The 27,878-nt window shown below is 41.6% G+C and overlaps 1 protein-coding gene, 1 long non-coding RNA gene and 1 pseudogene across 2 annotated transcripts; all 3 read left to right on the forward strand.

Annotated features, from left to right (window-relative positions):
* Positions 1 to 2,150: 2,150 nt before the first annotated feature.
* LOC131235995 (signal peptidase complex subunit 2-like) lies at positions 2,151 to 8,923 on the forward strand (annotated as a pseudogene).
* Positions 8,924 to 9,032: 109 nt separating this feature from the next.
* Positions 9,033 to 18,711, forward strand: LOC131235998 (uncharacterized). The gene is made up of 3 exons (XR_009166482.1): positions 9,033 to 10,120; positions 17,849 to 17,953; positions 18,555 to 18,711. It is a non-coding gene; the product is annotated as an uncharacterized LOC131235998 (long non-coding RNA).
* Positions 18,712 to 25,099: 6,388 nt separating this feature from the next.
* Positions 25,100 to 26,534, forward strand: LOC131236000 (LRR receptor-like serine/threonine-protein kinase EFR). The gene is made up of 2 exons (XM_058233095.1): positions 25,100 to 25,625; positions 25,840 to 26,534. Exons 1-2 carry the CDS (start codon positions 25,100 to 25,102, stop codon positions 26,532 to 26,534), a joined length of 1,221 nt encoding a protein of 406 aa, XP_058089078.1.
* The last annotated feature ends 1,344 nt before the right edge of the window (positions 26,535 to 27,878 follow it).

Raw genomic sequence — 27,878 nt, forward strand, 5'->3', positions numbered from 1 at the left:
TAGTAGCTGGGGGAGTAGCCAATCCGTTTCCGTCTAGGACGCTGGTTTCCTGCGAAAGCCTTTCGCGGGGAGTTCCTGCGCTGGGAACGCAGATGGGTCCACTGGGATGTTTGTGAGAAATCCTCACCGTCCATCCATTTTGTGAGTTCATTTTAAGACATGAGGCCAAAGACGAACCGTATCCAATGCTCAAGTGGGTCAAAAAAGTGATAATTAAATGTCTACAGTTGAAATATTCGTGGGGCCAGTGAAGTTTTGAGAATGCCAGCATTAACTCTCAGTGCGCACCGTGTGCCAATGAAATTATTTTTTTTTTCATTTAAAAACTCCTCTATCAAGATCAATTTGCTTTTGTGGATCACTTTTATTTTATTTATTTTTTTGATGGGTTCATTGTTTAAGGAGAATTAATGGCCCATTTAGTGAAAACGTGGAATAATCAAATACATGGCCATCATATCCAAACAAATTGCATGTTGGGATGTTGTGAAACTGTGCTATATAGAATTTTTGGGGTGGATTGCACACCCAAACGACACATTTTGAATCAGGTTTTGGGGACTGTGATCTCTAAATTAGGTTTTTTGAGCCATGAAAATTTGATTTTGGTAATGATCACAAACATTCCAGCTATGTGGGGCCCACCCATAATGTTTATGTGGAATCCAAGCTGTACATCTGCTGAAAATCCTCATATTGATCATACATCGAATCATCCCGATCCGAAACTCGGGTGGGGCACCTGCAGGGGAAAATGTACAATCATGGCTAAAACCAATATATTCACTTGATGTGGCTCAACTCAGATTTGTACTGATAAGTTGGATGGCATATACACAACATGGTGGACCCCGCATTCCATATGGATGTATTCTATGGTGGATGTCCCTCTCCCCAGTGTCCCCCATGGTTTCCTTTGGTGTGGTCCACTTGAGCTGTGTGGATCAGGTTTGATTTTGGGATCTAGGCCTAACATGGGGAGTATCTAATGGACGGTTGGATGGCACTCAATCATAACGGTGGATCCATACAACTCCCACCTATGGTAATTACCATACCTTCAAACTCAAGTGATCATTCTCCTTTGGATTTTTGGATTTTAATAATTAAAAACAAACCAATATATGTAGTTTAGAGAAGTCCACATGCACCTCAATTACATACCAACCTGGCATGCCCTGGGGGACATCTGATCCATGCATCAGGTGGGCCCCACTATCTTAATAACTTGGCCCAAACATCAGGCGAGTCCCCTGAGTTGGTAGGCCACATATTTACAAGGGAATAGTTTTTTTTTCTTAATAGCTACCAGTCTACTTTCAAGATACATGCCGGGCTCCCAGTGAGTGTTGGGTAAACCATGATGAGGCCCACTAGACATACAGCTGAAATCCAACCAACAAAGGAACATTGAAAATGTGGTTTTGAACTAAGCAAGACAAAGGGTGCATTTGTTATAAAATCTCACTCGAATTCAAAGCAATGGGCCTCACTTCACAATCCCACGGAAGAAAACTTGTAGTGTGATGCTTATGTTAAGTTGCCTCACTGATCTCATTCTCTTAATAAAAATCATTTCATCACTCTTAATAAAAATCATGCTAACTACATCAAAAAAGAATCTATCTCCGATCCACTCTTCCAACAATACAATGATGAAAATGCTCTTTCAAAGATGAATATCGAATCAGAGAATGATATGCCTGAAGTGGAAGGAGTATTTGGAAACTTTGAACAAACTATTATGTCCAATATGCGAGAAGAAATTGCCGCCACACTTATACATGCAATTCATTAATTTTTTTATTTGTTTTTGTGAATAATGATATTTTAATTTTCTATTAAATACTTTATAGTTTATTTGAATTAAATAGAATAATTTTATTTTCATTTAATAAAAAATAATTTCTTTATAACGTAAAGCATTTCCAAACAGGAGATAGATAGGGGCAAATGTGTCAAATTAACATATTTCAGACATTTTAGATGTTTTTTAATAAACAGATTGTTTTGAATTCAGTACTTAATTTTCAGACTTCAGCCATAGTTCCACTTGAGCTTTGGATATAGTAAAATGGACGGACGGAGTGGATAAAATGCATAAATCACGGAGGGTTCCACAGAGTTTACTCAGTACAGTCCATTTCCCAGCCCTACCGCGCTCCTTCCTCCGAGCATTGCTTGCGTGCGAGTATTCTGTCTTCGGACGGTGGAAATAGGAAAAGCTAGAAAGAAGGAAGAAGAAGGAGAGATGGTGAGCAACGGTAGCAGCTCATCTCCCAAACCCAACCCTAAAAAAGCTAATTTGATGGATCATCGTTCCATCAAACACCTTCTTGACGAATCCGTCTCCGAGGTTCCAAAACCCTAGACCTCCCCCTGTCTATCTATCTCGATCTCTCTCTTGCATTTCTAGGGCTTTCAGAGACTTTACATGAGGTTCTAACTCCTCTTATTGCAGATCGTCACCGGCCGAGGATACACCGAAGACGTGCATCTGAGCAACATCAGATTGCTTGTGGGAACGGTCATCATTGCCATTGCTCTTGTCGCGCAGTTCTACCGTAAGAAGTTCCCAAAAAACAAAGATTTTCTCATCGGATGCATCGCATTATATCCTTCAAAACCTAATTCTTGTACATCTCTCGGAGAAGAAATAATCTTCTCTTCAGTGTGTTTGCAGTGTAATCTATCTATTGGAAATTGGATTTTTTTTTTTTTTGACTCCTTTTTGGCAAGTATATCGTCTTCAATGGATTGTTGTAGTTGATCATCTACAAAAAGGAGAAGAATGCGATCCTTTTCACTAATGCTCTTCCAGTGAGTTCTTCTTCTTCTTCTTCTTCTTTTTTAAGATTTTAGGAAAACGTCAAATATTTTCTTCTCTGTCTGTTATATATATATATATATATATATATTAACAATGGGGAAATAGGCAATTTGGGTTGGAATTATAGTAGCATTTTCACATAGGTAGACAATTCATCTGGTGGGCCTTATCGCAGATGCTTGACGCTGCAAAGGTACCTCTATTAGATAATTTTAGCTATTCAATAATTGAATTGCAATTGAATGGGTAAAAGGAACATAAGAGAAGGCCAAGGGACGATATGCGATAGGCAATTACCATTAATGAGGTGGACGTAATTGTTTGATGGGGGTTTGGTCCATCACCCATCCATGGTGGGGCCCACCAGATGGAGGCACGTTCTGCTGAGCATTGTGTGACTCCACCATTATCTTCAAATTCAATTGCGAGATTGATAAAGTAGAACTTTGTTTGATTCAACTTATACAGTATTCAGCTATTATATAAAAACCAATGAAATCAACTTATTTTAAACACTTTGATTGTCATCAGAGCAGTAAGATTTCTAACACAGGTTCAGAGCTTCTAGTTGTGAAAGCTCCCATAGTTCATGCTCTAGTTAATGCTATTGGATTGGTGGGGCATGGTGAAAAGTCAAGTTTTTGAGAGAAAAATCATGTCGACTTGGGAAATTGGATGACTGAATGGTGGTGGTGTAGAAATTTACAAAAAGCAAGGGTAGGAGGGTGATTGGCATCAATCAAGAAGATGGTTGTAGTGTTCAGATCAGGAATAGATTAATTCAAGAGATTCACAAATTTTGGCTAACCTACACATTGGAAGTCCAAGCCAACCCAACTCCGCATAATCTTGTTTTCCTAGTTTTGATTGACAACAAAGCTTCTAAAGATGTGTTAAGACAAATGCAACTTCAAGAACAAATGTATAAAGTATTACCTACTTGCCTCCAAGAACAACAAAACAAACTAGATTTCTTATCATATTAACCAACCAATAACCCAATGGGAACAATTTTACCGAAATCGTTGATCTTCCTATTTTTTCAATTATGAATCTTGCTATCTGGATTATGTGTCATTTGCAATCGAAATTGCTATTTTGACTGATCCACAAGTATGGTTCTATAATCTAGACTAGAATACCTTGTGATGTCGATCTATATTCACAGTGAAGAGATTTGTACATTGATTTATGAAATAGAATGCATATGTAATATTATGCATGTGGGCCTTGTAATAATAATATTCCTTATTTCACGTATAAATTGCAGTATTGATTCTTGTATAAAACTATGCTATATACCGAGTTATGTGCTGGAGCAACGTACATGATCCTACCCCTAGCGTACAACCATTGGAGGAAGTAGTGTACTGCTTGCTTGTTCTTGTACCATGTGCCGAAATGAACCATGATCCAGCTAACACAAAGACACTCGAAACTAGGCCCAACAACTCAATAGCTTGTATTAACATAAACTTGGTAATGTCAAAAGGAAGGTATATTGATTGTTTCAAGTTTTGTGATTTGGAAGAAATCCATTGTATTGATATCCTTTTGTGTTTCATTGTTTGGAGTGCGTTGATTCTTGATGGAAGGTAAATTGTGAAGTAATAGATTTTTCTTTAATTGCTTAATTTGATAATGGATCAAACTCATGGTTTAAATGCTCAAACTTGTGCTGATTCCATGTTGCCTCAAAACTTGATTCATTACTCAATTCAATTTCTTTCAAGCTTACGAATTGTTAGTGTGACGTTGTTGCCTTTGCAAATTAGACAAAATGTTTGTGCTCTATCTCTATGTGAATTTGCCATGGGTAAACAAAGTCTTTAGCCTAAAGGTGATATCTTGGAACTCCGATGCAACTTGGTTATCAAGTCAATGAGACATTGACGGCTAAATCGTAACGAAATGGACAAGATTACACCCACAGGAATATTTGAATAGAGAGGGAGATATACTTTATTGATATCAAAGTTCATCTTACAATACTTAAGAAAATCTCACATATGAAAAATTTTGAAATGCCTACCTCCTACGCTGCCCCCTCTTTTATAGACCCTAAATGAATCTTCATTGAGAATTTCCCTAAACTAATAGATTCATTTCAAACCAATCTAATCTGCCCAAGAATGTTGGACTTGTACGACGAATCTTCATCTTTAGCGGAAGCTGGTGGTGCCTATGCATCAGCTCAGCACAACCTTTGTGGGGAGTCAACTGTAGATGATGTCTCTTTCGCTTGCACTTTTGTGGGTGCCAACTTATTTGTTGTAACTTAAAAAGTTCTTTGTGGATCCTCAAATATTTGCCCGGTTTCGTGCCACAATCATCTTTTGCAAAAGTGCTTCATTTCAAGTATTGAGGCCTATTTGCATGTTTATCAATGTGGCCGCCACTATCAATGGATCCATCTATCGATCCATTAATGAATCTATCCATCTATTGATCCATTAATGAATCTAAGTGTAGGTCCAACGATATTGCATTTTCAGATTTCAACTTTTCCTTTGACTCTATAGATCTCTTCATCATTTTCTACTGCAATTCTCAATTATTTATCGCATTCCAATAATCAAAGGATTCGATCATTGGTGTCTTCATAAGCTGAGGTCACTTGTTATTGGTTGGGACCTTGGTGGGGACGTTTCCCTACGTGTCCATGTACTCCAACTTCGGTCCTTGAATTCCCTCCACACTGGAATTCTACCACTTGAATAGTGAGATTACCTACCACATGCCTATCCCACATCGGAGCTCCTACCACTTTGGGTATATGTAATATTCTAGTTTTTTTTTTGGCACAAAGAGGAATTATACAATGGTAGGGTTGAAAGCTTGTGTAGCATTATTCAGGTTTTTAGTATGTGAAAGTGGGGCCCGCAGGAACCCTTGGATCTGGGATCCAAACCATTGATATTAGGGACCCGGGGCCCCACTAGAGATTTCTGATACTCTAAAAACTCTTAAATGGAAAAAAAAAATTAATAAAAAAATCCTAACCCCTGCAATATGTGGCCAAAGAATAGACAGTTAAGAAAGAAAAAAGAGCAATAGTTCACATTAGATCCAAGAAAAGGCCAAACATTCTATAGGTTAGGCCCTCTTGGGAGTGTAGTCAATGCATTCTAGGTGCATGCCTGGGCGTTTTGGCCCTATTGTACCCTGCCTAGACCATGGGCGAGGCAGCTACCTCATTTATGAGCCTAGGTGTGCCTAGGCATGCCTGCCGCACCGGTGGGGTTTTTTTTTTTTTTTTTTTAAAATAATAATAATGTGAGATCCCCTTATGGGCACCTCATAAGTATGGTTTTTTACCACCCAATAAGAGTGTGAATAGAAAAAGAAATGGCTTTTAAGCCCTTTTCCAACAACTTATCTCCTTTTATGTTAAGGTCATCGCATTGGACTTCTTGAAACCAGGTTGAGCTTCCGTCATTGTCGTACAAGAGATTAAGACGAATTGGGGATTTCAGGAGAATTGGAAAACATGGGTTATTCAGGGATTTTAAATATTGGATTATAGGTTTCGAAAATTTAGAGATTTTGGCACATTGTAGTTTTAGATTGGTGAATCTGGTATTTGGGGAAAGTGGGAAATTTAGGTCTAGGATTTGGGGAAATTAGGATTTAAATTTTGGGAATTTGGGGGAAATTGGGAATGTGGGGTTGCAAGTTAAGAGGAATTCATGGCATTGACTTTTGATTATTTCAAAAAGATTAATTTATGTCCATAAATGATTAAATATCAATGTTTATATATAAATTTTTTTTTTAAAAAAAATGTGCCTGGAATCTCTAGGCATGTGCCTAGGCCACTTGAACATTTTAGGCGCTATAGGGGTAGGTGCTCCTGGCGCCTTCAACTATACTACCTTCAGTTTCAGGGATTTTTGGTGCATGGACCATCCAGAGTTCAACCATCATATCAACAATTTGGACAACTGAATGATGGCCCTAAGGCCCCGCCTCTACAATTCGCCCATGCATTGATGATGCCTCATTCCATGAACTATATAATAGAGACATGCATGGCATGTATGTCACTTCATACGTATCTCCAGATGTGGCATTCCTATGGCTGTTTATGAGCAAACACACGTATGCGAATATGTAACATGATGCCAATACCACTCAAGGGGATTTTCTTCTACTGGAATCCACCATGTCAAGTCGGAGCTGCATATGACTCAAACTCATACAAACAGTTATATAACTGTCTCCAGCATGGTAGCCCCAGGAGGCGCCATGATAAATGTCCCTTTCATGTGTCAAGCAAATAGGGGCTCCCATAGAGTGACTCCAGAAAAATGCCTTAAAAATTGGCAACCCTGGAGTTACCTCGTGAACATTTTGGGTGGTTTTGATAATTGATCCCTGGTAAGATTCCAAAAAGAAAAGGAGGATAATTGGTACCAAAAAATAGCTGGTGAGAGCTGGGTCCAGCTCCATGGCTCAGTGGTAGACTGACAGTATTTCAACACTGAGATCATGGGATTGAGTGCCCATGAGGGGTGTGTGTGTGTGTGTTAAAAAAGGGATGGCGAGAGCTCAACACCCAAGAGGACTTGAAACACACTAAAACTAGAGAAATGATCACCAACAGGCAAGGTACCACTTGTAGTACTGTACCATGTTTCTGCCAACATGCCTCTAGTGGAGGACATTAGTACCATGAAAATGGTAAACCCCACTGTGAGATCACCTGGCACAAAAATCAGGCCCAGTCGCTCCTCTCCCTCCCTCCCTCTTCTTCTTCTTCTTCTTCTTCTTGTTCTTCTTCTTTTTTTTGAGATGTGAATTTTCAGTTGCAATTGTTGTGTGCAGGGATCATTCAAAAGCATTGGACTGATAGTATCTTCCAAGCTGCCAAGATTCTCTGACTTGTATACACTGTCCATCACCAGCGCAGATCCAAAATCTGTTTCTGCCAACAAACCAGTCCATTTCATAAAGAGTGTTACCAAGTGGTTAGTCCATTTGATATATTTTCAAATTTCTCCTTCTAGGGATGGAATGCCAGAATCCTCGTTTTGGCATGGAGCTATCGTACTATGCATGAGGTGTATCTATTGTAAGCTTGGGTTTTCAGGCTGAACAAGTGGGGATGCACATCAGAAAAGAAAAAAGATTGTACAAGTGGTGATCACAGTCCAATAATTCCAAACTGTTGATATTATGGGTTGTATTATGAATTCCAGGTGCCCCAAAAATTCTCCCAGATTGATCATGACGGTTGAATCTTCCGGCATTGTTCTGTTGTATTTTTGTATGTGGACCATTTCTTTTTTTACTGTCTGCCTACTGGCAACCACTAAAGGTTATAGGATTTCCCCATATTTGGCGTATGGCCAACTGATATGGGATTTCCCCGTATGGGAGACTCAGTATATGGGCTATCAATACCACAAGGTTATAGGATTTCCCCATATTTGGCATATGGACCAAAAATATCGGATTTCCTCATATGGGAGATACTCAGTATACCGTCCATCCATACCACAAAAGGTTATAGGATTTCCCCATATTTGGCATATGGACCAACAATATGGGATTTCCCTGTGTGGGAGATACTCAGTATATGGGCTATCAATACCACTAAAAGTATAGGATTTCCCAATATTTGGCATATGGACCAACAATATGGGATTTCCCCATATGGAAGATACTTAATATATGGGCTATCAATCATGAGCTGCCCCATAGATTTGAATCATGGGTTCATTGGTCACTTGTACAAATAGAACCTAAGCACGCCATAGATTTTCTCAAGCTGAGCATTGTTTAATGCCTCTTTTATGTTGCATGGATTGCTCTCCCATTTTATACACGAATTTGACTTAGAATGAGTGGAACAATTTGATCACGATCCATGAGTATGGATGAATTTATGCAAGAGAGTATAAATCATTGGCACTCATAGATCCAATTGGTAGAATTTGAATGTTTCTTTGATTTGCAGGTTTACTCGTGATGGGATTCTGGTGGAAGGTCTGTTCTGGAAGGATGTTAGCAAACCGATTGATGATTATAGTGGAGATTCTTGAAAGAATTAATAAATGAACTCAAACAGGACGAATAGATATGACATGACAGCTCAGACAGCAGTTTGCGCTCATCCCTTGAAAATTTGAAGGCAATTCGAATTCTAGTGGTTTTAAAGAACTTGAATTCATAGGATTCATGGCCAACCATTTCTCTGGACATCTCCTTGAAAACAGAAATGAATATGTAACTTCTCTTTCCCACCGAGGCCATTTTAAACCTCCACACCTCTTAAATGGGGATGGCCACAGGCAGCAGCCCAGGTGGTCCACCTTGCTCCCAGGCCTGGCCTGCCATGTCCCATGTTCCGCCTTGCTTTTAGGCTTGTATGTCCACTCAGGGCTGAATTTGGGCCTCATATAAAGAGCTTGCCCAGATTCTATATCTTTCGTTCAAGCCTGGGCCAAGCTAAGAGGTGCAAGGCTGTTTATATGACTGTGATCTCTCCACATGCTGACCCATGCATAGTAAATATTTTGAATTGGCTTTTCATCTGAATATTCAAGGCCTGTTTCAAGATAGCTGTGGTAAATGTGTCTACTGGCAAGGAGCCTCATAAGCCACATTGGTCAAATGTCCTCCATGCAGTAGTCAGGCACTTGCCAAAACCATTGATCAGTTGATCATGGAATTTTGGCATGTTTATTGCAGATTGTTGAGTTGCTTGCTCCTTAAATGTGGACTGTTACTTTGCCATTGCTCACCTTTTGCACCATCAGTCCATCTGTTGACAGGCAGCTGTTTGGATTACTGGGATTATCTCAACTGTCATGATTTTTTGGGAAGCGGATTGGGTACTACCTCTGCCATTCCTTCTCTAGGAATGGACAGGGCTTTGAGGCCACCATGATGTATGGGTTTTATCCACACCGTCCATCCATTTTGCCATATCATTTTAGGGTACAAGCCCAAAAATGGGCGGTTCCAAGGCTCAAGTGGATCACACAGTGGGGATTAAACACCTACTATTGAAAACTTTTTGGGGGCCACAAAAGTTTTGGATTAAGCTGATATTTATGTTTTCCCTTCGTCCAGGTCTATGTGACCTTATGAACAGGTTAGATGGCAATTAACCATCACGGTGGGCCCTGGGAAGGTTTCAACGGTGGGTCTCATTATCATTGCTTCTTCCTATGGTGTGGTCGACTTGACCCTTGGATCTGCCTCATTTTTGGGCTTGCAGCCTAAAATGATATGGCAAAATGGATGCACTATGGATAAAACCCATACATCATGGTGGCCCAAGTATGTATTTACTGATTGCTAGTTTTTCTTTTTGCTGATTATTATTTTGGATAATTCATTATTCAGATAGGTTGAGAGTGTTTTTTTTTTGAAATATAGATTCATTCATCCCGAAAGGATATATAGCCTGGGCAGCGATTTCGATTTCCACCAACCAAAAAATTCTGGGAGGAGGCCTATCGTAAAGGAAGGATGAAAACAAAAAAGATTTACAAAATTTTCAGCTGTCGTGTGGGATGAGCCTGAGATTACCCAAGCCCACTTTATCATCGAGAAGGATGAGACCTCGGATGTGGGTTGGCATGATCGAAGTCTGCCTGAAGGAGGAATTTTGGGCCTTGCTGGCCAGCCTAGCCAGCCCGTCAGCTGGGGTGTTTCCTTCCCTCTGGGTCTGACTGATAGAGAACTGACCTTGGTTTACGATCCTTTTCAACCTGGAAATCCAATAGCTCCACTTCCAGTCCATCTTCGAGTTACCATTGATGAGGTCCACTATGAATCTAGAATCAAATTCTACCTGAACCTTGTGGAGCCCCAAGTTTAGGCAGAAAGTTAGGCCATTGGCTACAACTCTAATTTTTTCTAGATTGTTTGTACCCAAGTCGTAAGCTTTCATGAAGGCGAAAATAAGGTTCCCTTTGGCGTCTCTACAAATTCCCCCGCCCCTAAACGGTCCCGGATTGCCAATGGCTGAACTGTCCACATTCAGCTTGTGCCAACCAGGATCCGGATATACCCATTTTACCAGGATAAGTCTCCTTTTCTTTTCCTTTGGAATTGAAAGGTCTAATGCTTGAAACTTGGAGACAGAGGCCAGCGACGAAGGACAGGTGCCTTCCGAATCCTTGATAAGGAGCTTGAGTCATCCATTGACTTTTGCAATGACCTTGAGGGTATAGAGACTCTTACCTTCGAATCTGATTCCATTTCTAGCCTTCCAAATTTCCCAGCAAAGAATGATAGGAAGGAGCCGTTGCATCATAGCTTCTGGGCCCTTGGTTGAGGAAGAAGCCCACCGTAATCACAGCCTGTCCTCTAGCTGATGGGATGCCAGCAGGGGAATGTTGAATATGATGTTGTACTGATTCCATAAATGCATCGCTAAAGAGCTAGAGAGGAACAGGTGGGCCAGCGTTTCCTAAGCGGGCGGGCCGTTGAGAGGGAGGCCCTCCACAACAGCTACACATAGAGGCTAAAGGAATCCCTCTGATTTGAACCCTCCCGTCGACCAGAATCACTTTGTGAAGGAGTTTCCCGACGAAAGTGGAACTCTTTGGAGGAAGCTTGGAGTGCCAGATCCACTTGGCCCAGCTTTTCTTTTCGCCAGATGCCCTGAGAAGCTGCCATGCTAATTTAACTGAGAAGGCCCCCTGAGCATCTAACGGCCAGAAAATCTTGTCTAGCGTGTCGGTGGTGCAGAAGCCTTCCTTAAAGATGAAGTCAATAACTTCTTGGGGGAGGAGGGAAAAGGCTGAGGAAGGGGGGAAGGGGCCTTCTGGGCCAATGCAGTCTTTGATCGGAATATCCAACAGGGCCGCTGGAATTGGAGATTCAGTTCTTAGATGAAGAGGCCCCAATCCGGACCAGTTATCCTGCCAGAATTTACAATTTCCCTGACCGATCAACCATTGGAGGGTGGGAAACATGTCAGCCACACTTTTCCAGTGAGGGGAGGCTAGCCGAGGGGGAGTAGAGGCCCTGCTCGACGGGTTCGGACCCAGAAATTTTGCTCTCATTAGGGACGCCCACTGACTGGTATTCTCCTCGTGCTTCACTAACTAAACTAGCTTAAAATGGAGGGCCTTAATCATGCCGTTGAGGCTCCTAATACTGAGGCCGCCTTCGCTCCTTAGCTTGAGTAATTGCTTCCATCCAACCCAATGGAGTTTCTTCTTACCGTCGGACCAACCCTAAAGAAAGTCGGCGAACCCCTTTTCCAAATATTTGATTACTTGTTTTCAGACCATTGCTGCAGCAAGAGTATGGATGGGGATGCTGCCAATTACGCGGCGAATGAGGGTCACCCTACTTGCCTGGGATAAGCATTGGGCGTTCCAGCCACAAATACGTGCCTTTGCCTTGTTTACCATTTCGCGAAAATCTGCTCTTCTGATTCTTCCCCTGGCGATGGGGACCCCCAAGTAGTTGGCTCCAGCTGCTGCTCTGGAAATCCCCAGAAATCTTTCAATGGAACTGATTCTCCTAGGAGACATGTTTGAAGAACAAAAAAAGGAGCTTTTCCTGAGATTAACCTTTTGGCCTGAAGCTACCTGGAAAGAGGATAAGAAAGATTTGATTGCCTTCAGGGATGCCCGACCTCCATTTAAGAAAAGGAGAGTGTCGTTAGCATATAACTAGTGGGAGATGAGAGGGGTTCCTTGCCCAAGTTTAAAAGGAAGACTGAATCCCCTGGCAACTAACTGCCTAAATCCCCTAATAAAGGCTTCGACCGCCACGATGAAAAGGGACGGAGAGAGAGGCTCTCCCTGACGGAGCCCTCTAGAAGATTTGAAATAACCTGAAGCTTCTCCGTTAACTATCACCGAGAACCAGCAATTAGACTAGCACTTTTCAACCATCGCAATCCACCTCTCATTGAATCTGAACCTTGAAAGGACCATTTTGAGGAAGCACCATTTGACTCTATCATATGCCCTCTCAAGATCGAGCTTAATCACCAAATTTCCCCCCTTGACCTTTCTATTGATTTCTTTGAACATTTCCTGGGCTAAGGCTATGCTCTCTGAGATAGGCCTCCCCTGTATGAAAGCTCCTTGCACTTGGGATGGAATCTTGGGCAGAATAGTTGATAGTCGAGTGGCTATAATTTTTGACATGATTTTGTAGATGACGTTACACAGACTTATTAGACGGAAATATGAGAAAGAAGAAGGACCCAGAGTTTTAGGAATCATACGTATGAGGAAGGAGGTGAAGGCTTTGGGAATTTCACCCCCTGAGAACAAGTATAGGGCCGCTTTGTGAAGGTTTTCCAAGAAAAAGATTAAAGAGATTCCTCTTTAATAAACAAATGATAAGAACCAAGGATGAGATATTTTTTCTAGGCCATTCCCTGAGTTGCAGGGGGTTGCTTTCCAGGAATTTCAGGGACGGGATTACATCATTAGATGAAATGTCCTGATCTTAAAGGTGGGGCACATGCTCCAGATTTGAACAATTTTTGGAAAAAAGGAAATGGCTTCTTCCTTAATTCTGCTCTGGTCTTCAACTATCTGGCCTCCCGCAACCTAAATTGATCTGATTTCTGCTTTTCTTTGGCGTTCCGTGGCGGATGTGTGAAAAACTTCGTGTTCTTGTCGCCCTCTTCCAACCAGGAGTTTCTGGACTTTTGCTTCTAGAAAATTTCATCCATGAGTTCCAATCTTAGCTAGGTTCTGTTTAACATTGATTAGCCTCCAAATGAGATCTTCATCCAGTTGATTTTGCATCCTATTGTCCAGGCTATTGATGGCGACCTCAGCTTCCTTCACATTCTCAAAAATATTCCCAAAAAACCTCTTTGTTCTAGGTTTTGAGGGCTTGCTTGACTTTCATGCCAATCCCCTTCTTCTGCTAGTAGGAACTTTCTGCGAAGCATAACCTTTTACCACCTGAAGGAATGATTCTTCCATGGTCCACATTCTTTGGAATTTGAAGGGGGTGGCCGAGGTTCGAGCTCTCCTCGAGAAGGATAACAATAGGGGCGCGTGATCGGAATTTGTTCTAGGCAAATGATCGACCTGGAAAGATTGGAAACAATTCATCCACCCTGCATTCATAAACATCCTGTTAAGCCTGGCCCACCTACGAGAATTCCCCGAGTGATTGTTGCACCATGTGAACTTGTTACCGTGGAATCCAGCATCCAACAGCCCCGCCACATTGATTGCGTCTAAAAATTCTGCTGAGCTAGAACAATCAGAATTTCTGCTACCCCCCTTTCTGAGGCTGAAATGACGGCATTGAAGTGACCTCCAACGGCCCACGGACCTGCCATTGAAGAAGACATGCTGGCCAATTCATCCCACAGAGATCTCCTGAGAATCCTGTTATATTTTGCATAAACAAAGGAAAGCATAATAGGGACGGGAGAGTTTTGCAATGTGAAAGAGATAGACATCATCTGGTTAGATTTTGAAACTAACGAGATATTTAAGTTTTGTTTGTAGAGGACCCAGATTTTACCCCTGGTATCTCCGTTGGAGCATGATGAGTGAAAACCCATCTTGATGCCAATTGTAATCCTCTTCTCGTCCTTGAGCATCAGTTCTAGGATGGCGATTATGTAGGGGTTTGAGGTCCGAATAATCCTTTTTATCGTCCTCATAGTGGAGGGATTTCCCACACCTCAAGCATTCCAGATGATGGTGTTATCCATCAGTCACACACCCTGAGTTCATGGTCCTCCTCTTGAGCTTTCTCAGCCTGCAGTACCACTGAACTTTCTGCGAAGCATAACCTTTTGCCTTGCTCTCTTGGGAAATTCGGTTTAAGGCTTGTCTGATCCAATAGGAGCTTCCATTGGTTGAACAATAGTGATCTGGAGCCTTGGGGAGATCTGATCAGATTCAGCAACTATGGGAATTTCTTCCTGGTTCTTGCTGTCAGATTGGGCAGTTTCTGTATCTGAAGTGGCTTCCATATTGGCCTGTTCCACTTGTGTATCTTTCCTTGCTGCTTCTTGGCTGAAGAAAGGAGATATGTCTACCTCCAAATTCAAAATACCAACCTCATCCAGTCTGTTTTGGGATTTGGGAATTCCATGATCCAGGGAGTATAGAACAAACTGCTGGGTGGAGTTTCTGGGCGAGTGATAGTCTCTATCATCACTGAGGTCAGGAGGCCTGAGAGGTGAGCACCCCATCGATCCGGATCTAATGGGTTGGAAAAAATGGGGTGAAGTTTCTTTAGTCGCCATCTTTACTGCTGAACTTACCTCCTCTGTCCTCCCGTGATCGACGGTGGTATCTCCTTGATTACCTTTCTCCTTCTCTTTAGATTTCCCCATTTCTATGTTGTGGGTCTGTTCTTCCAAAACTGTCTCTGGGTTGAACTTTCTGTTAGCTGAAACTGGAAGGGAGAAAGAATCTCTAACTAACTGACTGAGGTTTCTCCTGTTTCCAGTGGGAGTCCTGTGCTGAGGAGAAGTAGGGGCTGGAACATTGGTAGGACCTGAGTCTAAGAGGTCTTGACCTTTCTCGAGAATGCCTATGCAATGTCTCCTGGTATTGGGTGTTCCTCTGCAATTCTGTATTGTCTGCAATATCCTCTGCTTGGGCTTTTCCTTGATCATAGATGGAGGGGGACTTGTTACCTTCTGGGATATCATCTGCCTGTTTCTGGGGCTGTTCCTTAGGATCAGGCAGTCTGTCTTCCACTGGTTCCTCATCTGATCCTGCTTCACGCAATTGGCTTGAATCATCTACCTTATCTACTTGGGTAATATGTCGAATACCTTGTAGGCATTCCTTCCCTGCTATGATTTTGTAGAAGCCAACAGGCTTTGGTGGACTCCGATGGAACCTCTCCCTGGTTTGGATGAATGGTGTTGCAGTTTCCTCTTGCAACGCTCTCCTTAATTTCCTTGAAAATGGGGAAAGCTTCGTTGCTAGACTTTCAGTTGCAGAACTTTCTTCAGATTGGCCCCAGGGCACAGCTGGACCTTAACTCTAGCGAATGCCTGAAAAATTCTATATCTGCTAATAGTGTCAATGTCTGTTACTTTTCCAAAGTAGCTCCCCATATCTAGAATAGTTGTTTCCAGCCATCCATGGGCGGGGATGCCAAATAGCCTAAGCCAAGTTCCTTTAGAGGGGGTATTTCCCATCTTGTTCCATGGGTGCACCTCCAATAGCCCCATCTGATAGTGTAATGAATGGTCTCCTTGGAAATCCATATATTCAGCCTTGGATTTCAGGACTATTAAGAAAGAGTTTGATGATATCCTAGCAATGTCAATTGCTGAGGTCAAGAATCTGGAGGTCCTAATAGCTGTGGTTAGACACAAAGATGGATACTGATTTGGTGTGCGCTATCCCAACCAGTGCCGTCTTTAACTGCTGGAGCTTGGTAGCAACTGCCGCCGGATCTGCAACTGTAAAATTTTACCAATGTCATCTTCTGGATCTCCCCTGTTGAGCTTCTTTGTGCCCTGTTTCACCACCCCTGCATAAGATCTTGGAAGGGAAAATGGCTTTGGCAGCATTGGTGGCTGAGGAGGGGAGAATGGTGAAGGGGAGAGTGGCGAAGGAGGAGATCTTTTCCTCGCTTCTTTAATCGTGACCGTTCGGCCATCTACCTGCCGCCCATCTAGGGTTCCCCTAGCTGCCCTGGCATCATCTTCGTACATACATCTGATGAAAGCATATCCCCTTGGTTTGAATGAATTTGGAAAACGAGGGATGTAGATGTCTATTACCTTGCTGAACTTCTGGGAAATCTGCTGTAGATCTTTGGAGTTGCAGTCGAATGGTAAGTTTCCTACAAACAATGAAAAACCGAGATCTCGATATTTCCTTGGTGCGCCATCTCTTGTCGGACGGGATCTGCCTCTTCCTCTCCTAGAGAAAGGGCACAAGGAAGCCCTAGCTCTGGATGGGGCTCTATCTCGTCTCGCTTGCCTCATCTTACTATGAGATAGGTTGAGTTTTTAATGTGCATCACAGTGGATGCTAGTGCTGTAAATTCCTGGTGTGACCAGTCAAATGGGTTGCATTAGGAATATTTTGAGTATTATAGATGGATGAGAGGACTCTTGATTTATTACTTGGTTCATGCCATTACAAAATACAAATTGAGATTTTGCCTTCACAATAGAAAAGTGATCTTCAAACAGCTAAAGTATTTGAGAAAATGTAAGGATTCTGCACTTGTGTTTGAACTTTGATTTTTACCTTTCTGATTCAGAAAAGTTTGATCAGTATTTTCAGATTTAAGGAATTTTTTGATAGGCCTTTTCACTATATACATAAGTTTTCAATTTTGTCAACTTGGACCCATGGTACAGTAATCCACATTCCCACTATGGATGGACTATGCCCCAAACATTTCCCATAGTGGAAGTCCCTAAAGACTATTCTTGGGACATTTTTTAGTTGAATGTGGACCATCTTTGTATTCCTTTTTTGAATTGTCGATAAATCCATGAATTTATGGTAATGTGGATTTACGGAATTCATGAATTTAACAATCCCAGCCTCAAATGCCTTCTCAAACCGTCCCTAAATTCATATTTCACATTATATTTTCAATTTTCTGTTTTTACTTCTTTCCTTAATTTTGTGATGGGAGAGGTTTTTGGGTAAAAACTTCCTTGACACAGTGGAGCAAACTTCCAATGTTTGTATATTCCTTTTTAAACAATACAGAAAAATGCATGGGTGGATGTAAGTCTGGTGAATGATGTTTAGTCTGTTTCATCCTCTACAATGGGGCCCATTGTATCAACAATCTTGATTGCTATAAATGGGCCCACTATATGGGATGCTGAAACAAGTGAAAATGCCGACTGATGTATTGTTGAGAAGAGAAGAAATGGATGGATAAATTGGGTCTTTTAGAAAATTTCTTCTGTTCATTTTGCATTTTTTAAAAATTTGGATGTAATCTATTTTATTCATTGTGGTTTATTTGTAAACTCATTTTTACTACCCTGCCAAGAAGGGATAATTGAAATCCTGCATTTTCCTTCGAGTTTTAACACTGATCTGGGTTTTGTCATTTTTGAAGGTCAAGATAAGATTGCTGATTTTGAGATGAAGCCCATGGACATTGACAATGAGCATCTTGGAATTCTAGAAGCAGAGTATCATGCCATTGTAAAGATGCCATCAAGTTCGTCAAAGAATCCTAACCTCTGAATGGAAGACGCTTGTGGACAGCTAACACAAAAAGATACAATGATGTAGTTGTTGGGTTGAACGATACCACATAAAATCTCTTGACATCTTTGGACAGGAATGAATCAGAAATATCTCTGTCGACATTGTACCTTTAGCATGTGTACTAGAGAATGTTCCTTTCATCAACAGAAGCCCACAAAACACCTTTGATTGCTCTTGAACTGACAGTGGCACAACTTATGGTGTGAATCCAATGGGTATTAAAATGGAAAAAATGGCAATGTTCTGAATGTAAGAGACTAATGCCCATTATCCAATGCTTAGGATTGTTGGCCTCATGATTTCGAACAATTCAATTTTGGTTACTTGTATGTCATTTCTATTATTTCCAATCCCTTAATTTGTTAATATCCACTGGGAAATCTTAATGGATTTCAGGTGGTCATGGAAAACAGGACCATGATTTTTCAGGCTCATCTGAGTCTTAAATTGGTTTTTTACTGTTGCATTTTGAACTTTTTGACATTAATTTTTGGTTGGTGTCTTGTTGATTTGCTCTCCGATATCTATAGGGATTTTTTGTGGATATACAGATGCTTAATTGCCATAAAAACCATGGTGAAGTTGGATAAAGCACTGGTAGAACCGGGTGGTGGGTCTTGCCTTTGCGGCATTGCAACGGTGTAGGTGATGTGTGGGTGTTGCAATGTCAATGCGGTGGATGGGGTCTGGCCTTGGTGAAGTTGTTATTATTATTATATTTTATTTAACGTGTTCTTGTAGGTGATTTATGTTCACACCCCAATTATAGGGTTGTGATGTAGTAATAAACTCGGTGAGACCGAGGTCAAATCCACAGGGACTGAAACCTGTACGTAATCTGAAAATAACCAGAACTAGTACTAGAATAAGATGAAATCTAAAACAGGGGTAAATAGGAGAATAATGATGAATAATCAACTAAAATTTGTGAAAATCAAAGGTGAGAAACTAGGGATTCAGAGGATTCACTTATAGAGATCAGGGGGATCTACGCTTGATTCATGAACTCAACTAGACTTTGAGTCCCATCTTCATCCAATTGGAAGATATATCATAAAAATCAAATCTAAACTTCTTTTGATCTAGTTTTCAAAGAGATGAAAGGTATGAGAATTAGAGTTGATTCCATCGCAAAATCATGCCCATGAGACAAAGCAAACAACAGAATTAAACCAATTCACAGCCAATTGAAGGAATGTATGAATGTTAGAAAGGGTTCCATCATCCAACCATGCCCAAGAGATGATGGTGAACAACAGGGCCTCCTAAATTCACAATCACGTAATGAAAAGAACATACTCAAAGCTATTGCAGATCTACTGTAATTTGAGTCATAATAAACTATTAAAAACTGAAAGTATATCTTAAAATCAAACTAGAATCAAAGCGAGTTCAATGCATGAATCAAAGCCTTAGAAACCAACCCATCACGCTGCAAGCTTTGCCTCTTAGCCCTAGCTAAGAGGTTTAGCCCGACATGATTAGGCTAATTCTCTTAAACAAAAACAAAAAAAAAAAAAGAAGAAAAGAAAAAAAAAAACACTCTATCTCCCTCTCTTGCACGTTCCAGCCGATGGATCCACCCTCCCCTAGCTCCCTCTCTCCTCTCCTTTTATAAGGAATGTAGGTCGGCTGGACGTTCGTAGCACATTACGCAGCAAGCTGCGTTTTTGGCACTTCCTTCTTGTGCTGATGCTTGGTGGGGCTCATATTCTATGATTTCTGAAGAATCAGATCTGTCCACTAGATTCGTGGGGTCAATTTAGGCCACTCCTCCAAGATTGAAGTGGATTTGAGCTCTGGGTGGACCACACCACTAATCGACGTGGGGGCTTGTTCCTTGCTGCTGCGTTTTCGAATGTCTACATGGGTGCATGAAAACGATTTATTTTTGGTCAAAATTTCCTCCCGAGCACATTGGATGGATCGGATCATCGGTTTGGTCCCTTGTTTGATCGCCTATCGCGCCGGATTTCTCGAACGGTCGTAGGCCTGCGCGCGTTTCTTGCGTTGAGAGATTGGTGGAGTCCATGATCGATGACGAAGGAAAAATCCACTCCGTCCATTGGATGTGGTTCGAAATTCAGGTCTGAAATGGATGTCTTTGGCCATCTGTTGATGTGGTCCACAGGTTCTTCTACTCCACCGTCCATCTTTCGTTTGGACGGTAATCTGCCTGTCTGTACATTCAGGGGTCCAAAAGGACACCTAGATGAGGTTTATAGACACCCCTTGGACACAATGGAAAGTTCTGATCATCAGAATGCGTGATGGGTGGGGCCCACAAGCCAAAAACAGCCGGCATGCATTAGATGCTGTGGCCTTTCTTGATTTGGAAGAAGAGAGTTAGTTAGCTTGCGCTGATCCATTTTGAGAGATTCGGTGCATGGCCGGTGCACTTGTGTACTGTGCACACTTGATGTATGTGAAGGTCCTACGTAGATGTTTGTGAGAGATCCGATCCGTCCATTTGTCTTATCACCTCAATTAAGTTGTTGAGACCAAATTTGAAGTATATCAAGGTATCAGGCGGGCCCTGAAATAGAGATTCATGGGCTGATCTGTCCTTTGGGCTACTTCCACAGGGATCCAATGGTTAAAATTTGACGTGTATGGTTAATTTATAGTACTCAAGCTATATATAAAGTTTCTAGCCTAACGGATGGTGGGAACCCTGTGATCTTGCATTCTGGATGATTTTCAGGTCCGTTTAACGTGAGTGGCTTGATTTTCTCGGATCTCTGGCGTATAAATTCTTCGATTTCGGTTCTTTGGGGTCTGTCTCTTACCTTGGTGATTTATGAGCATTAAATCTATACTTTTAGTACCATTTTTCAGCCCAGGTTCCTTAATGCACCCTACATCACAAACACGGTTAAAATATGGTGTTAAACGGTATCATGCTCCTAAAATCAGGTAACAAATGGGGTCTAATATGCAATATTTGACCCTCAACAATTTAACCCATGAAATGAAGTGGGTTGATGGGCATGCATTATGCAACATGAACAGTCGTGAAATGGAATAAGGCCATTTCTCAGTAGTGGTCCAATATAGGCCCCGGCTGGCCTTTTTATTTCTTGGGCCTGATCAAGTGCTCAGATCGAGATTGGCCCACTCACAGAATTGATGAAATGCATATGCATATGGTATTATGCTATTTTAGAGTGCATCTTACAATGTTCTATTTTCAGGGATACATTGGGATCACTGTAGATGAATCACCCTTTGATATTTTGCCTCTCTCTCTCTCTCTCTCTCTCTCTCTCTCTCTTGAGTTTTCACCACTAATGTAATTTTCTTTTGTGTTCTCAAGCCATAACATAAGATGGTTTAGATCTTTGAATATTGGATATCCAACATCCAATATTTGGATCATCAGACCTTAGGCCCCACATTCACATAATCTAAATCTTGATTATCTAACCTTGGGCCCCACAATCCACTACAAAGCTTTCAAGATTAAGCTTAACCTACAGCCCTATGTGTGGGGCCACTGTTATGTATGCATGACATTCAAATTACAGGTATAAAAAGTTTTCAATCAAATATAAACATTAGCCCTCAAATATACCGGCATTTCAGTAAACATTTACAGGCGTTTATTGGGGATTTCGCTGGCAAATGTTACATTAGGTGGCAGCCAGCACAACCGCGGGTAAAACCTTTACCCACCGAGCTTTTGGCAGTTTTCTAACTGCCGGTAAACGTTTCCGGCAAAAGATGGTTTTCTTGTAGTGAAATATAATAATAAAAAGTGTTTATTAGGATAAAGAGCATATTCGGTACTACAACAAATCCTTGCGAAATTTATGTAACCTATTCCAAAAGAGAAGGTCTCAAGTGCAGCCCATAGGACCATGAGTTAATAGTTCACCCAGTAGATGACATCCAACCAATTAAGTAGACGCATCATCCAACTCATATTTTATCAACCCCATCTATCCATTTTAGCAGATCATTTTATAGTTTGAGTTAAGAAGTTTTGGATCAATCCGACATTTGTGTTTTCCCTCCAATATTTATGACCAGGAAGGATGGCAAATAAACATCATGGTAGGCCTGAGAAGGTTTCAACGGTGGAACAATTATCATAATGTTATTGACACAAGCCTTTGATATGCCTCAGTTTTTCAATCATACCCTAAAATGATCAGCCAAAATGGATAAACGGGTGGATAAAACCCATACATGATGGCAGGCCCCACCCAGCCCCTACCTTATTTTATTGTGATGGAGCGGGGGCAGGACGCAATACGCTTCCCTTCGTTACACGTCTGATATGAAATGCTAAACTCAACAAATCAACGTCAACAATACCAGGTTGGGTCAAGAAATATTTTACAAAGGAGACAAATAGATGCCATTTTCTCAGTACTAGGAAAAAACCATCTTATGACATATGGCAAATTGCATGATCCAAGTCCTTTATCAGGTGTCCCACGTGTGGGCACTGGGCCCAAATATGCACGTCTGCTCATTATGTTTTATTTATTTATTTGCTTTTCAAAAAAACTAAAAATTTCATTAATCAACAGAATTTACAGCCATTCGGGTGGGTCCCTACAAAAAGAGAGAGAACCACACCTATAATATAATACGCACAAAAACATAAAAGAAGACCCAAAGAGGGTCCCACAAGGACCAAGGTCAAGAACACTGCTAGGCCGACACTACAGAAAAGGGCAGGGAAGAAAAGGTCAAGGAGATCTAATAGAACCCCAGCCCGTATTGTCTAGAACAAGTTCACCTCTAACGTGCGTAGGGAGTGAGGCTCGACTTTTGAAGGCAGTGTCCGGGTACCCTTCACTAGCCAATCTCGTGAGAGCATCAGCCATGACATTACCTTCACGGAAAATATGCGAGAAAGACAGGTTAAGGCTCTGAATTTTGAACCAAATATCCCCCATAATATACCAAAATTTCCAAGGAATGGAATAGGAAAGGTCCTCAGCTATTGCAACAACAAGCTTGGAATCGGACTCCACCACAATGTTGGCAAAACCCATGATGGAGCAGATGTTTAATCCATCAAGCATAGCCCGGGCTTCAACCATCGTGTTTGAGGCAGTTCCATAAAACTTGTGGAAGGCAAAAATGAGGTTACCGAAGTGATCCCGGCACACTCCTCCTCCGCCGCTTACACTTGGATTGCCTCTCGAAGAACCATCAACATTAAGCTTTAGCCAGTCCTTTGGGGGTTTGGTCCATCTGACGATAATCGGTTTAGGTGGGGGAGGAAGGGTCGGGTTGCAAATCTGAAGGGAGTTGAGGATAGCGATCTCGGTCATGGATGGACTGTCCAAGATTGGAATGGAGGATCCAATCTCATGTAGCCAACGAGAAACTCTGAAGATGATCTTACTGGCGGACATATTGAACCCCTCGAATCTTGCAGCATTTCTACTAATCCAAAGCTCCCAAATGACTAAGCTAGGAAGGAGGCCTGTGAGAATTGCAGAGCAGGAGATGAGACTAAAAGATGTAGTCCAAAGCATGAACCTGGCAAGGATAGGCTGATCCTGGAAAAGAGGAATATCGAAAAGTCTGCTGAAGAATTCCCAGACACGACTGGCAATTTTTCCTTGGCAAAAAAGATGGTTCAAGCTCTCTTCTGCACCTAGAGGGCTGTGAATACCGGGAACAGACTGCCGGTTGCTGTGGAACTGAGAAGCAGGGGAGACGCTGGTTGCTGTGGAACTAAAATACCTAAGCTTGTTGAACCAATCCACTCCATCTCTCAGGCCCTATCCTGGATTCTAGAACTTTGGAGCAAAGACTTGGTAATATAAACCCAAGTGGGCCACACCACGGGCATGAGCAAAGACTCAGTAATATGAACAACCCAGGTGGGCCACACCACGGGCAACAATGGTAAAGGGATGCCAACCATAGAGTCTGTGTGGGGCCACCATAGTGCGTATCTTTCATCGAACCCGTTAATCAGGTCTAAATCACAGGGATGAAGTGAAAATACAAAAATTAGCCCGAATCAAATATCAGGTGGGCCACATTATGTGAACTGAAAGGTTTTAAAAGTAGCTTTACATTTGTCCCAATGGTCTGGCCCGGTGGATTTTATTATCAGTCTGATCTTTAGTATGTACGGTTCAAATAATGGTTCTCACTTGATGAGTAGAGTGGATTTATATATAAAGCATGGTGGGACCCATAGAGCTGAGTTGTTTTACGAAGGTGTTGGCCAGCGATGACTACTCGAAAAATTACAGAATCCTGGATCCCGAGTACATGCGCAATAAGACCGTGTTATTATGGAGGGCGGATTATGTGAGACCCCAGCCTCGCACAAGATGGTGTGGGTCACTCGGGGTTCACCTTGATGTGTGTATTACGTATGTATGCCATCCGTTTTTCCATATCATTTTCCGACATTATCTTAAAAATAAAACAGATCCAATTATTAGGTGGACTATATCATAAGAAACCATGTTAATTGACCGTTAATGTACCACAAAAGTTTTAGATCAAGCTGATATATATATATATATATATATATATATATATATCCTGCAACCAGGCTTATATTAGATTGGACGGTAAATGAACACTTTAGAAAATGTTGATGCTGATATCTCAATGTCTTCCTTAAATCATTTACTATTTGCCAGTAAAAGTAGACAACAATGGAGACCCTGGGGACAACAGACGGTTTGAATATATTACATACTTCATGTCGGCCCACAAAATGTGGCGCACCACGCAATCCATTTCCAAAGTTGAAATGGCACATACATCAGTGCGAGCCCCACAGTCAGGGGATCCGTCTCGGTGGATTCGGGGTCTCACCTAATCCGCTGCCTGGGTCGTTGCACTCGCTCAAAATTCAAATTGAACTTCTAGTGCATACTAGTTTTTGGATTAAAATATATATTTTTTTCGTTTGGACTAAAATACCCTTACAAACCTGTAAAACCTTGCAAGCAGAGGATTTATATGCTTCTTCGTTCTAATCATCTCATCGCCTATCCAGATAATGGAGTTCCCACGTTCAAATATTAGGGTATTTTGTTCATTTGTACTCTTCCATGCAATCCTTCTCTCCTCCATCAACTCCTGCTCACCCACGGTATTTACAATGAAAAATGAGACCGATTGGCTGGCATTGCTCGCATTCAAAGACGGTATTTCGGAAGATCCTCTTGGAGTGTTGAGCTCATGGAACAATTCTCTCCGTTTCTGTCAATGGGTGAGAGCCACCTGCAGTCGCCGCCAGCATCAAAGGGTCACGAGCTTGAACCTCACGGACCACAGCTTGGTGGGCTACTTATCACCTCACATTGGAAATCTCTCTTTCCTGAGAAGAATCGATCTCTCCACCAACAAATTCAAAGGCGAAATCCCTCAAGAAATCGGCCGCTTGTTCCGGCATCAGGTTCTCAACCTGACTGAAAATTCATTCCAAGGAGAAATTCCATCCAATCTGAGCCACTGCTCAGAACTAATCATTAGCATTGCACGGAATCAGCTAGTCGGAGAACTTCCCCCCGAGCTTGGCTCTTTGTCAAAGCTCATTTTTCTTTCTGCCATGTTCAATGATCTCAGTGGAAGCATCCCACCTTTGTTGGGGAACCTTTCCTCTCTCACCACTCTTTTTCTTCGAGGTAACAGTTTCATCGGGCAAATTCCAAACCAGCTTGGTCAATTGGCAGCCCCGACCTCGCCAAATGGATGAAAATCAGTTATCAGTTACGATTCCACCTTCGATTTATAATCTCACATCCATCCAAGTGATTAGCGTGGCAGTTAATCGGCTACATGGAAGAATTCCCCCCAACCTAGCCCTTGCTTTTCCACACCTGCAATGGATTACTGCAGGAGCAAACCAATTCACGGGAGCGTTGCCAATTTCATTGTCCAATGCTATAAGTCTTGAATTTGTTGATTTTAGCTCCAACAGTTTTAGTGGACATGTGCCTTTGAATCTAGGAAGTCTTTCGCGTCTCTACCATTTCAATATCGAGAAAAATCAGCTTGGAAACAGAGAAGGTGATGACCTGAGCTTCCTCACTTCACTGACCAACTGCACCAATTTAAAAGTCATATCTGCTTCTGTTAATAATCTCTATGGTGAGTTGCCTGGCTCGATTGCTAATCTCTGGAGACAGCTAAACTTACTGGTTTTGGGAAGAAACAAGATATTTGGAATCATTCCCAAGGGAATTGAGAATCTCATCAGCTTGTATGGTCTGGGTCTGCAAGTGAACTCCTTGAAGGGTACTCTTCCAGATTCTTTTGGGAAGCTTAACAAGTTGCAAGCCTTGAGTCTGTATGGAAATAAATTTTCAGGCCAAATCCCACCTTCAATCGGCAACATCACTCAATTGAGCAATCTCTACTTGGATGTAAATGATTTCCATGGAAGCATACCATTGAGTTTGGAAATTTGGGATTTATGGAACAATTTTTCATTTCTGAAAATAAACTCAATGGTACCATACTCAAACGAGTCAGCGCAGCTCAAATCAACCTGCCTCATAACTCATTCACTGGGTCTCTCCTGCTGGAAGTAGACAACTTAGAAAATATCCGCTTAATGGACATCTCAGAGAACAATCTATCTGGTGAAATTCCAGATACGTTAGGAAAGTGCCAAATCCTGGAGTTGCTCTACATGAATGGAAACTTGTTTCAAGGAACCATTCCCGAGTCTCTAAGGAATTTAAAAGGTATCCAAAGGCTAGATCTTTCACGCAATAGCTTGGCTGGGCAGATTCCAAAGTATTTCGAACAATCTCTTTTCTTACGGTATTTGAATTTATCATTCAATAATTTCGACAGTGAAGTGCCCAAAGGAGGAATCTTTAGAAACGCCAACGCTATTTCAGTTGTTGGAAACAACAAACTCTGTGGAGGTATACCAGAACTACAATTGCCAGGGTGCCTTAAGCAAGCTTCTAAGAAACGAGAAAAGCCTCTTGCTTCCAGAGTAAAAGTCACAGTTATTACTGTGATTTCATCTTCAATTCTCTTGTCGTGTATCACTGGAGCTCTTTATTGGAGAAGAAATTCTTCGAAGAAAGCTTCTTCTCCATCTTCCACAGAGAATCAGTGGCTAAAGTTTCTTATGCAGATCTCCTTCAAGGGGCAGATGGGTTTTCTTCAGCTAATTTAATTGGTGTGGGAAGTTTTGGTTCTGCATATAAAGGAATTCTAGAACGCTTTGAAACACTTGTTGCAGTGAAGGTACTCAACCTCCTGCAACAAGGAGCCTTTAAGAGTTTTGTAGCCGAATGCGAAGTTTTAAGAAACATCCGACATCGAAATCTTGTCAAGATCTTAACGGTTTGCTCGAGCATTGATTTTAATGGAAATGATTTCAAAGCTCTGGTGTTTGAATACATGCCTAATGGTAGTCTGGAGAAGTGGTTGCATCAAATGTTGGTGAACAACCTCAATTGTGGAATTTGAATCTTACTCAACATTTGAAAACACCAATCGTTCATCGCGACCTAAAACCAGGCAATGTACTTCTTGATGATGATATGGTTGCCCATGTGGGTGACTTTGGTTTAGCAAGGTTCCTCTCCGAAGCTGCAAAAAGTTGCTCTCAAAATCAAACTAGCACATTTGGGATTAAGGGATCGATTGGATACATTCCTCTATGTTGCGCAGCATGCCAACAACGCAGTGAACCGAGATCCAATCTCCGGTCTCACCCACAAACAATAAACAAGAAGAAATATAAACTAGAAGAAGAATTAAAGCATTCCAAACAAACCACAAGAGAAGATATATGTCGAAAAACCCCAAACAATGGTAAAAAACCACGGATGCAAACTTCCACTATGAAGAAAACGAGATTACAAGTAATATATTAACCTTTTCCCTTTGATGTATAGAGAAAACCCTTGACC

This window comes from Magnolia sinica, unplaced genomic scaffold (assembly GCF_029962835.1).
Source record: "Magnolia sinica isolate HGM2019 unplaced genomic scaffold, MsV1 ctg107, whole genome shotgun sequence".
NCBI lineage: Eukaryota > Viridiplantae > Streptophyta > Magnoliopsida > Magnoliales > Magnoliaceae > Magnolia > Magnolia sinica.

What these genes read in the sequence shown, in the direction of transcription:
- LOC131236000 (XM_058233095.1), top strand. Translation starts at nt 25,100, where the DNA reads ATGAAAAATGAGACCGATTGGCTGGCATTGCTCGCATTCAAAGACGGT. An exon ending in CACCACTCTTTTTCTTCGAG is followed by an intron (nt 25,626 to 25,839) that starts GTAACAGTTTCA and finishes GGATTACTGCAG; the next exon opens with GAGCAAACCAATTCACGGGA.